The 12,582-nt window shown below is 41.6% G+C and overlaps 1 protein-coding gene across 1 annotated transcript in view; it reads right to left on the bottom strand.

Annotated features, from left to right (window-relative positions):
• The window catches only part of bcl11ba (BCL11 transcription factor B a), a gene marked incomplete at both ends in the record, with an annotated part of 48,790 nt that extends 41,528 nt beyond the window's left edge, over positions 1–7,262 (bottom strand). The window contains one exon of the mRNA XM_080850671.1: positions 7,205–7,262. Within this exon, the coding sequence (XP_080706797.1) occupies positions 7,205–7,262 (58 nt within the window). The remainder of the gene's footprint in view (positions 1–7,204) is intronic.
• Between the last annotated feature and the right edge of the window lie 5,320 nt (positions 7,263–12,582).

Genomic DNA, 12,582 nt, shown 5'->3' with positions numbered 1-12,582 from the left:
TTAATTTGATGATTTTTTTTTCTTTTTTTAACAGGACGTGTGCTGAAAAAAAAAAAAAAACGCCTCACAACGAATGGCTCCAGAGACCCAGGGCCTCCCCTTGTCTTCCTGTTTTTCTTCCCAGCCCATCAGCACAACAGATTATCACGTCTGGGAGCACATCAAAGCAACACTCAAATAAAGAGAAGCAACGCACAAATATGTTAATGCTCTTAGAAGACCAGACGCAATCGTGAACTCGATACGTGCCTTGCAGTTTTGGAAAAGAGGCACACATAACGAATGACGTTCTGACGCCACACAAGACTAAAAAGGAATGGAATGCAAAACACACACACACGCGCACACACACACACACACAAACACACACACAAAACAGACACACGCACACACACTTCACGCACAAACACAAACACACACACACAAACACACCTGGGCGCTGCATGATTTTATCTACTGTACCTGCCCTACGTAACGTCTCACAGATGTGGGTAACCTGCACTAGATTGTGATTAGCTGCAGCCACACTGTACACATTAACACAGTGCAGCGACGAGCGGGCAAATAAGGCCGTCACCAGGAGAAAGACAGAGAGAGAAGTTGCCTCCAGAACAGATCTGGCCCTGATGTGGCCCTGATGTGGCCCTGACTCGGTACTGATCTGACGATTCATCCCAAATCTGGGCCAGACGTTTGCTGGAGGCAGTTTGTGTCAGCTACGTATGTATGATACGGTGGAATTTGATCCTAGGTATTTGAGGAGAAAAAAAAGAGAACCAAGGTGGCTTGAGTGTACTTAAAAAGGAGAGTGAGAAAAAAGGAGAGAGGAAGAGAGAGAGGGAGATGTGGAGAGAAAAGAAAAAGGAGAGGAGAAAAAATCAGAGGAGGGAATTAGTCCCATCACAAGTGAAATGAGATTAACATGGAGACATCCAATGGGAGGGAGCATAAGCACCTCTAACCCTCCACCAGGCCAATTTCATCAGGGAAACATTACCTGATATTTTCACACAGAAAGACAGAGATAGAAAGAGAAAGAGAGAGAAGAGGGAGCTCATAAAGTCTCCTCCATCTGTGTCTCAGCCCAGGAGCAGACATACACACACACATACACACACAAACACACACACACACACACACACACACACACACACACACACAAACACACACACATATAGCCATGCGGTCAGGCCTTTCCCCTAGTCCTATTACTCATTCTGGTGCAACACAGCCGTGCTGTGCAAACTGGCCATTTACAAAACAGCACAGAACATGCACAATACCTCATGTTCCCACTATGAAACATGCACGGATGCATGCACACACACACATGCACAAACACACACACACACACATTCTCTTTCTCTCACGCACACAAACACACACACACACACACACCAGACGCACACACACACACACGCACACATACAGTATATACACACACACTTTCTCTCATACACACACACACACACTCACACACACCACATACAAGCCAACGTAGAGTTGTACGAGTGAGAGCCAGAGCCAGAAAGCTTACACGCTTCGACCAGCTGTGGGACACTGAGCTCTGTGCGACTGGGCCGCTTTTAAGAGCCTCCACGTCTCATAAATCAAGCCCTGAGAAAAATGAAAGAAAGAAAGACAGACAGAACGGCGGACTAGGCAGGGGCATGGGGCTCCTGACACTCCTGACACTCCTGACGCTCCTGACACTCCTGACACTGCCTGCAAGGGCTGGGAGGGCTGGGAGGATTGGGGAGGGGGGGGGGGGGGGGGGGGGAGGGGGGTCTGGGAGGAGTGGGTCCTCCTCAGGTATTTAACTCTGACGGACAGTCACTCTGAACCAGTCTTTACATCATCACTGCAGACAAAAGGCACAGAGGACGCCAGCGAGAGGTGGGAGCAGTCGCTCACGCACGGACATATTTATCAAACTCACCCACTAGACATTTAGTCAATTTCCACAAGAAAAATACGCCCTCACTGTGGGGGGCGACATGTGTGGATGTAATTATTTAGACTGGAAGGAGTTGTCTTTTTATTTAGCAATAACCAACTTTGTATTCTAGGTTTTCATTTATAATGTTATTTTTAAGTAGGTATTTTTTTTTTTTACAAAAATGTCAAAAATTAGATATACACTCACTGTAAGTGTTGAAAGGTACAGTATGTTTTTCATTACAAATAAATATAAAAGGTTAAACTTAGTGATGCACCCAAAAAATGCCTTTTGGAGGGTTGGAGAGTTAATCTCCACTCTTCAATCAAATAACTGTTTGACATAAATGTTAGAAACAATTGAGAAAAAAAGGAAAACCAAAAGAACAAGGGGGAGAGAAAGAGAGAGAAAGAGAGAGAAAGAGAGGGAAAGAGAGGGAAAGAGAGAGAGCGTTGACCAGGAACTGTTGCATGCACATTAAGAGCAGGCACTGGCGTTGGAAGAAAGCAAAGGGGGAGAATAAGAGAGTGTGTGTAAGGATGTTGTAAGAGCAGCTGCAGCGGAGAGGCGTTGACAGTTAGAGTCTGAACCAAGCGTGTTAATGGCAATATTATCTGAAACATCTATGCACAGTCGTCAAAAGCCACTGCACAGAAGTTTTTCTCAACTTCGCCCTATACCAACACATTTAGGCAACATGCTTTTTCAACTTTTTTGTACTGCTGCCTTCCTCTGGGTGACACAGAATTAGAGCTCCCCCTAGCAGGTCAGTCTAAGCACGTCTAGCTCAGGCTCCTCGGCTTCCCAGCAGAAACATGCAGGTTTGTCTGTGTGATCGCCAAAAGCCAGGACTGACAACAGCCTCACCAGGAACACTAGTAGGTTCTGCTTGAGACGCAAGGAGACATTCTACTACGTTGTAAAGCACGCCTGATCTTTATATAATCAAGGATTTATTTGACAGATTTGTACCCTTGCATTTGTAATTAATTTATATTCACATTTGTGCTCTGCAGTAAATGATACTATAAACATCACAGCATGAAACTGTCACATAACTGTTGACTTTTTTTTTTCATTTTCTGATCTTAAGTCAAAAAGAGAGTGTGCATGTGTTCCTTGCAGTTCATCCGGTCTACCACAAATATGCTGCAAAAACTGCATCCTTCTCATGTCTGCCTTTTTTATTGCATGCATTCAAAGTGTTTTGTCCAGGTACGATACCAAACTTGGGAGCTAAATCTATTTCTATATCTATTTCTATATTACATGGGATGCAAAAACTTTTTAAAGCCTTTCTTAAATGTGTGCTTAAATCTGTCCATGATTTAACCCTCTCCCTGTTTACATCCCTCATGTTTGAAGTGGTACCGACCACAGGAAACCATTCATTTAAATGTAAGCTGATTTAACTAGACTGCAACGGTTCATCTAACGTCATCGAAAACCACTTACCTGCCGGTAAAGTGTGTAAATATGACAAAATATACAACAAATAGATATTTTTTAAATTAGCAGAACTAAACAGCTATAAACACCATACTAGAAAGTATCACAAAACTAAAAAAATACTTCTATATATGGCGCACTCTGCAAAACTGTAATATCATTTGTATGCAGCATGACATACATATATATTTTACAGTAAACCATCATTTTTAACACAGCCTTATCTCTTAATATTTCTACATGTGAGGACAAAATATTTCTGCTATTTACTAGTGATGAAGGTTTGAGATGATACACATGAGTCATTCCCATAAACCAGACCAAGGAAGTTCTCTCAGTCCTCTCATTGTGATAGAAATTAACAAAGAATTAACTCCTTCACTAGGTTGATCTTTAAGGGTCCATGGTACACAAAACTGAATACAACAAAAGACATAAAAACGTGACTGTGGTGGGAAGAAAAAATGCACTGACAAAAAGAACAGAATGCCTACATGCAAAAAGGTGTAGCTACACTACTGTCTGCTGTAGAAAAAAAACACTAAATTTTTTTCTATTCAACTTTCATTTAAAGTAGAATGATATTTCTTTACAGTAGTTCACATAAGTGAAATCCATCTCTAGTCTACTACAAGTGGACCTGTCTCAGCAGCGTACTAAGAGAGACCAGTGATAAAAAGACAGTGTTAATGGCAGCATATTTCTCAGCTATGACACACAACTCGTGGTCTGCTTGCGTTTGGTCTCGTGTTTGTGCACAATGTCTGAAAATCTGACACCGTGTGTGTACACGCAAGAATGCATCCAGCACAGGACTAAACAAACCAATTATTTTCCACAAAGTCTCAGAGATTACTCAAGGTCGCTGTATCATGTGTATGAGAATCCCAGCTAAGCACACCCAGTGATTTCTGCCCCAGGCTTCTGACATACTTCTGTGTAACACAACAACACACGGGTGTGCATATGCACGCTTTTCTACAGTCCAAACACCCAGCCTTCTTCTACCCCCGTGGACTACAGCACAGAGCTCTGTGATCATTTGTGTGTCAGACGTCTTTCATTCATTAGCAACGCAGCCATACCCTCAGTTTGTCAAAAAAGACAGAGATGTAGGCAGGGTAGCCAGAGATATGGCATCACTTCTCTCTCTCTTGCTACCTGTCTCTTTCTACCACTCTCTCTCTTTTTCTATGTCTCTCTCCTCTCCTCTCCTCTCCTCTCCTCTATCTCTCTATCTACCCCTCCATTGAGTGGAGGTGGCTGCCCGTGCAGTGGGCTAGAGGGTGGCAGTGAAGGGGGGAGATCACCCAGCTGAGACTCTGGGCTCTGAGCGGGGGACTTCAGCAAACTCACCGGCTGTAATCAGACCACTCCCGCGCTCAATCGCCACATTACTCACCTCCACCAGTGTCCATGCAGAGGCCTGGTGGGCTGTGGCATGACTACACGAAAGCCAGAGAACCGCATACGGACGACAAGATCCACCACAAATGCTGCCAGTCGAGTGTTTGTGTGTTTATATGCTACCTAAATCATAAGGATCTTGCTCTGCAAGCAACTGCACTGCACTGTGCATGCTTTGCAAAAATCATGCTCTCGGTGGAGACACACATCACAACATAGTTTTATACAGACTTCATTGCACTGCTTCTCAAAACAAGGTGGCCTACGTGCTTATGCAAATAATTATTTTCTTAGAGGTGCATGTCACATTAGCAGTGAGAACAGGAGTGGTGAATAGAAAACCAACACACTGACAGGCCATCATTTAACCATATTGGACGAAAGACACCAGAAAGGAATGCTTTGTGAATTGTGTTTTGAGCGAATGTAAATAATTATAAGTGAAGCAACTAAGAGTCTCTCTCTCTCGCTCTCTCTCTCTCTCTCTCTGTTACACACACAAAGTAATTAGTCCATAAAGGAAGGAATGGTGTGTGGGTTAGAATGTGCTGCATACACAGTCCTAACCCTGCACAACACAAAACAGATTTGGGTGGGATGACATCACTGACCTCTGTTACGAATTATCTAGATTAAACGTGTAGACTACACTTGAGCACTGAAAAGACCTTTCGGTAGTGTATTCTTAGTCGAGGGAATTCGTCTAAAACTAGACACAAAAGGAGTATGCTTTTTTATTATTATTACACACAAACTCGCACAGGTCTTAAGTAAAACTTTTCAGACATTGCGTGTCTGTGAATTCAAATACAGGAAATTAAACCGATTGTCTTCCATCAATAGATTGTATGTAGCCAACAATGGCGGAAACTAAAAGGTCGCATACTTTTAGTTTAATTTCCATAATTTAGGATTATTGATAGTAGTACCTGGAACATGCAGTGTTGTACAGGAGTACTCGCTTAAATACAAATCTGCTGTTAGCTTACTCCCACCCTCTGCTTTTCTCGGCACAAACTGGGCAAGTGGACTGTTCAGAGAAGAACGATCCTTTCAGTTCACTGTCATCTACCTATTTTGCTCCGTGTGCACAGATCATAATAATGATGCAAACGCTTTTTGTGTGGCCTTTGAGACATTTCAATATAAAGGTCACAGCGTAACTTAATTTCATCTACACGTAGTTTGCTAAATAAAGAAAATGTCTTGGTATTTTCTGGGTTGGACACATCGAATGTTTACTTTCTCCACGCGGAGGCTTGTACATGAATTTTACATTTTACCTGTAAGACCTTGATTCAAGGCCATTATTTTACCCTGTTACTCATAGGAGCAATGTCACTGTAAAATTAGGTGTTTTATACAAATGTTTCCTGTTGTTTTCTGTAAGGTGAATCTCAAGTTAAATTCCCATAATTAAAAAATATTCACTTGACGATTTACTACCCTGAATTGGATCTCCAAATCTTTAATAAAAGTGGACAAAAATATTCACTGCATTGATACATTTTATTTAGACATGGTAGGCCTATAACTTAATCATGAGGTCTCACGAACCTAAGGTTCAAGGCACCGAACTAGTTTAAAGTTTTCTATCAAAATGTCCTACATAATGCGAGGTGTTTTGATGGTTATAAATGTATGAATACTTTACGTATTTGTATAAACGGCATCGATCTGTATATACCATTTGAAAAAATAAAGTGATGTTGTGATAAAGTGATAAACATAAATGTAGCCTATATCCCGACGGGGCTTTGCAGAAGATAAGACTCGGTTGAGTTATATGGTTGGCCTCTTGGTAGTAATCCATTTCCTATGAATTCAGGAGAGTAAGAGTGTGTATGACATTGTCAATGTAATGACATATGCACGGTTTTTAAGTCCCCTACACTAACTTATTGGTGTAATGGCAGGCCTAAATAGTCAAAAGTGTATTTGTATAAGGTTTGTTTAAAACTTTTATACCTTCCGAATATTCATGTATGTACTTTATTTTGGAAGAAGTGCATGAAGGCCCTTACTCCAACTTCAGTAAGTCGCCTAATAAGTCTACTAGGAAAGCTCGCCCACATTATCTGATAAACAGATTAATATCACTGCATCATGTAAACCACCACTTTCTACAGCAATCGCCCATTTAGACACCGGTATTCTGTTTGTGCTATAAACTGTCCTCTGTCTAATTTACAAACAAAAGGTCGACAAATTTCTCAGCCGAAAAATTATCCAAATTGAAACACTTTTGCATACTTTAAACGACTATGGTAATATATGCCATGTCTTTAAGCGTTGGTGTTCTCGGCTACAGTTTTGGCACAATGGTACAACAATCATAAATCAATGCATAATATAATCCAGCAAATAAAGCAACTTCACATAAAGATTAAATACAAGCAGAAGACTTACGTGTTATGATTTCTCTTTGTGACAAGTGCTGTGGGTTTCCCTGCTTGCGACGGGACATTGCCCTGGCATTTACACTGGCATCGCCCGGTGACCTGCACAAGGAATGATCGGCTGCCTCCCCTCCTTTGTGAGGTCCTCGTTTCCCTTCTGTAACTTTTCCCGGGACCCCCACGAAACTGGCACTGATTGCACGTTGGACCGCCAGTCGGACCGATATCAGAGTCCCTTGGTCAAAAAGCTGAAATGCCTTTGCGCTTCGTCCCTCCTGTCCACTTATGCGCCCTACGACCGCGCCGCGGACACACACACAGTCTTCGCTTTCAGAGATTCTGTGACTAACACATTTGGTTAAGGTGTTTGATGAACGCAATCTGTCCACGGACGAAGAGGCGGAAAAAAATATCCTTGATGTTTCACGCCCGGGACTGACAGTTGTGAACAAACCAGCAAAAATGTCTCTCTGCCTTTTAAGGCTGTCAAATATGATGCCAACTGCGTTCTGACAGTTTAGGTCTGCTCAATACCTCTCTCCGTCCAGTCAACTATATGGCTCATCAGCGACTGTGAAATTTCTTCACAGAGAAAAAAAAAGAAATAATTTGATATTAATAAAATAAATTAAGAAATCCAAATTTCTTCTCAGTATTTGGGTTCAGCAAGCGATGGTCACTTCTCCCAGGACACCAGAACTCGCCTTTTGCATGCAATGTCAGCTACTTTTTTCAGTCAGTCCAACTCTTTGCAAACGCTCCCCTTGTTCGGCTCTGTGGAGACCGGGGACATGGACTGCCGCCCTTCTGCCAAATAAATCAAGACCTGCTGGCTTTTCCACCTTTCTTGTCTCTATGAAGATGGCGGAGTCCTGCTTCACCGGGAGCTCTCTGTCTCTCTGTGGTGAGGGCTGCCTCCGTACAATGGGATAAAATTCAAGTTCAAGTGCGGACGTGACGTTAAGTCTACAGTGGGAAAGAAGAATTGGAGACTGCAAGAGCACTGGGGGCGACTAGTGGTGGCTTTTCACAACTATCGGATCACCATAACGCGGCGCGGCGCTGAGTGGGGAAGAAAGCACGGACACTGAAAGCTGTTGTCAAGAGAGGAGCAATCCTGGACCTATCATCTCTGCCTGTGCTGGTAATCTGCGCAAAGAGAAAAAGTTTCTGCAACACTGCATTTATGAGAATGGTTGTGTATAACACCAAGACACACATTTTGCTTGACCTAATGACCAATGTAACACTGTGTCAGACACAGTGAAGTAATTGTACGGACACGCGTAAATATGGACAAACCCACTAGTGACTCAAAGCCAGACATCTTGGTGTCAGGTTAATGATTAATTACAAACGTTTTACAAACATTTTACAATTTGTGTAGACTTTATCTCCCTCTCTCAGGTCAATGGGACCAATAACCCAATTTCTATTTGATGATTTACAGTATGGCATGAACGGAGTGTCTGGCAATTCCTCTGTGCGTATTTGTTGGAAGATTGCATCTGTTTGTCAATTGAATGGTCGCCCAGTTAGTATAGGCTACAAAACAAGTTGGCGCTGGTGAGAAAAGGAAGTTTTGTCAAATTTAATGAAATGTCATTGCAGTGTTGATGTCATTTACGAGAAAAGAGCGTGACACAGACCACCCGTGCCAGACTAGAATCCAAACAGCTGTCTTGGTAAATAATCACCGCTATAATAGTTACCACATACACGCACTGTGGCATCTATAAGATAAAAATTGCAGTTCCCGCAATAAACAATTCTTGTAAAGTTCAAAACTCGTACGGGGAAAATACACCACATTTGAATAACGACTTTTATTTAGTGAATACAAGAGCCAGGAAATGAAAAAAAAAAACTCTTAAGCTAACCAGTCTTGATTGAAGAGCAGGAGAGGCCTTTCAAGAAATAGTATGCAATGCATTTCTAAGAAATGGAGTTATAACAAATAGATGACATTGTTGATGGCAGTGGCCATGAATATTGGCAATAGAGTAGCCTAAAGTTAAAGCCTAAAGCCTAAAGAAGGGGAATGTGAGTGAAGGACAGAAGAGACACAAATCAAACTAAAATACTCACCAGCAGTGGGCCAGGTAGGCAGTTTTAAACAGAGAGAGATAAAGATAAAGAGAGAGAGATATTGTAATATGTGTTGTTGCTGCTTGCTCACAACTGAGTCCCACCTTAAACTCAACTCATCTGTGGAATGCCTGTGAGCAGAGAGATTTTAGCTGCTGTACGGCCATCAGCCATCTTCCTGTAGTTTCCACTTCCATTTTAAGAATGCCGTTGAGATTAAGATAGTCAGCTGCATCCCAATATACCTCAGTGTGAAAAACTACATGTGCAGTTGTGCTACCAGCAATGAGCTGAGCTTATCACAGGCAGTCACACAGCACATTGAACAGTGGTGTATAGAGAAGTCGTTTTCAGCTTTGCTCCTTGTTCAGATAGCTGGTAGAGTAATGTCATTCAAATGGATATTTGGCATCAGACCTTTACTGTGTATGTTGATGGACAGGCTGCACAGATTCATTCTGATATGAATAAATGTGTGTTATTATTATTGTTGCTATTATTATTGCTTTATTATTATTATCATCATGATAATTGTTATTATTGACAATTGACCATCGCACCTGTGCAAATCCTCCCAGACATCAATTTATCATCAGAGTTAAAAGATCCTCATTCAACTTAATTTTTTTTTTTGAATCGCCACTGCCTGATGCCAACCCATGCTTACACTCATTTCAATTTTTGAAGGGATTTGTTGGCAGCACACAATAATTACGCATCCTTGACTTCCTCTGGATCATCTTAATCTATTCAATAAAACCCTATGCAGCCGAGTTTCGTGAGTATTTGCATGAATATCTCACAGAGGTGATAAGTCCAATGTTCTTTCATTTGCATTTCCAGCACACTGTGAGCTGGAGGAGCTGAAATGGAGGGGTTTTTTTTCATTCCAAACAAGCCGAGGCTCCGCCATGACTGACGTCCCCCAAAATCAAGATAGCGCAAGTCTGTTGCTTTGAACAGCAAGGTTGGTGCTGTGGATCTTTTATCTTTTGCGAGACAATGACGTGGCCCACTTTGAGAAGCCACAGCTGAGAGTTGTTCGGCACCATATGAATTCATCGGACACACTGGCTCCTTTGTTCGGGTCTTCGTGTTTTCTCAAGCGATCTCCCCAAAGTCGATCTATTTTGTTTCTAAAAGGCTGGCTTGGCTCCGACACTCGGTTTCAACTGACTTCAGCAGCTTGCTCTTCTCTGAGCCAAGCTCCTGGTTCTTACACTTGTACCGCTGGGAAGATATAAATAGATTTGTCTTGTTTTAAAAGACATGGCTGGCACCTCCAGAAGCAGACCACTCTCCCAACTTTGTGAGCTAGCATGGCATGTGTATTATCATATGCTAATGCGTGCTGTCTCTCGCACGTCCGCCAGTTCAAAACATGATGTTAGAAATTCCAACATCAAGTTCAGCTCAACCTAAATTTATGAATCTGTCTAGACAATTCCACTGATGTGACACAGAAGTTAAGAAAAGTAGTTTAACACCAGTAAACACAATTTTTTTTCTCATATTTCAGAAAATAAAAGCTTTCATTATTTAGCACTATCTCCATTCCCAAAGTTTTGCTGGTAAACTATCAAACCAAAGTACTTCAAATGGACATGTAAAAGTATTCAAACACCCTACAACCTGGTAGTATGTTAACCATTATACAAGTCAGTTTAGTCACTGAAAGATAAAAAAGCTCTTCAGACAATGGTGCAGATCTAGCTATATAGCCACCGTATAATTGGACCTCTTCTTAATAATATCTCTTTAAGCTGTCAGAGTGCGTTGGTGTATTTCAAATCTGACATTAAATACGCTCATAGTTTATGTTTTGCAGATACAAAAGTGTAGTAGTCTTTGTAAATTCTCATGACTATATCATTGCACAACACAATGCGTGCAGACAGCGTAGCTTATTCATTTACTGGGACTCAAAGATGGCTTCATGACAATGAAACTTTAGATCCAAAGAAACTGTTGAAAATGATAACATTAATCTTCTAAAGGAGCTTCTAGGATGCAATTAAATTGGTAGCACTTAGAATCTGTGGGAGGACAAATAAGTGGTGTGAATGCGGACCCTGCATTGTTGAGGATTTTATTTTCTATCTGACGAATACCCTGAGACTCCGCGTGGTTTCACAGCTCTCGTGTCAGTCATTTAAATGTGATTCACTTTATGCTCTCTACATCTTGTGTTGTCAGTATTTCAATTATTGCAGCATCAAAGAAAGACGTGTCATATTATATCAGTTGTCATTTCCTCAGCTCAGATGCATTGAATTCTAGGGAACAATAATTCCAACAAATAATATGTGTTTTATTACTATACATTCTCCTTTATGTCAGCGTGATCTTATTTACAATGTTTTAATGACCCATGACGTTAAACTGAATGCTATATTGAATTCTCACTTTAGTAGCATTTGAAAAGTTGATTTGTGAGAGTTGTAAGGAGTCTCCCTTTGATTCAGACTGAATGAGTGTCACTGGCACTGGATACAATTTTGACATGCATGGTGGACATGTTAATTCTTTAGCCTTTAACATGCCCAAGCACTTGTTATGCAACAGTACCCTCTGTTGGCTAGCGCCTGTCACATTCAAGTAGAGCCGTGCTCTGAGCAGCCAGCACTCCCCCCCCCCCCCATCCCCCTCCCGTTCGCATACACACTACAAGGACCACGCGGACAGGCGCCAGGAAACACAATCTTTTCACTATTTCAGAAGAAGCTCTGTGCTTTTCAATGATCATACCCAGTGTAGATGTATCTACAGTCATAAACTGATCAGCAGAAACAAAGAAGCTGAAATCACAGTGCTGCCTGATCTTGTATAGGTAAGGCAGTATTTCACCATGGCAGTGTGTGTGTGTGTGTGTGTGTGTGTGTGTGTGTGTGTGTGTGTGTGTGTGTGTGTGTGTGTGTGTGTGTGTGTGTTTGTGTTACAGAGAGTTAAAGTTTGGGCTTCAACAGGAATAGAAATAACGAGAGTGTGCATGGAGACTGAAACCCCCTCAAGCACAATTAAGAATATCAAAGATGAAATTATTCCTTTTAAATGAGAAAATGCTAATGATAGGTCTTATTCCAAGTGCTTTCATGCATTCTGCGGCCGGGCTGTTTTAATAATGAATGGTCCAAGTGCCTTGTACTCTCTTTAAGTACTTCTTTCAATCACACCTTTTCTTCACAGAGGGACATTGTTGAGAGAAGCCGGTGCTGTAACAATTATTAGTTGTCAGGACTTTTAAGTGTATGTTAGTTCTTTAGCAGTGGTTTTATTATAGAAGGACTGGATATTTTATTC

This window comes from Sprattus sprattus, assembly GCF_963457725.1.
Source record: "Sprattus sprattus genome assembly, chromosome: 13".
NCBI lineage: Eukaryota > Metazoa > Chordata > Actinopteri > Clupeiformes > Clupeidae > Sprattus > Sprattus sprattus.
The sequence above is the reverse complement of the archived record's forward strand: the minus strand, read 5'-3'. Positions and strand labels throughout refer to the sequence as shown.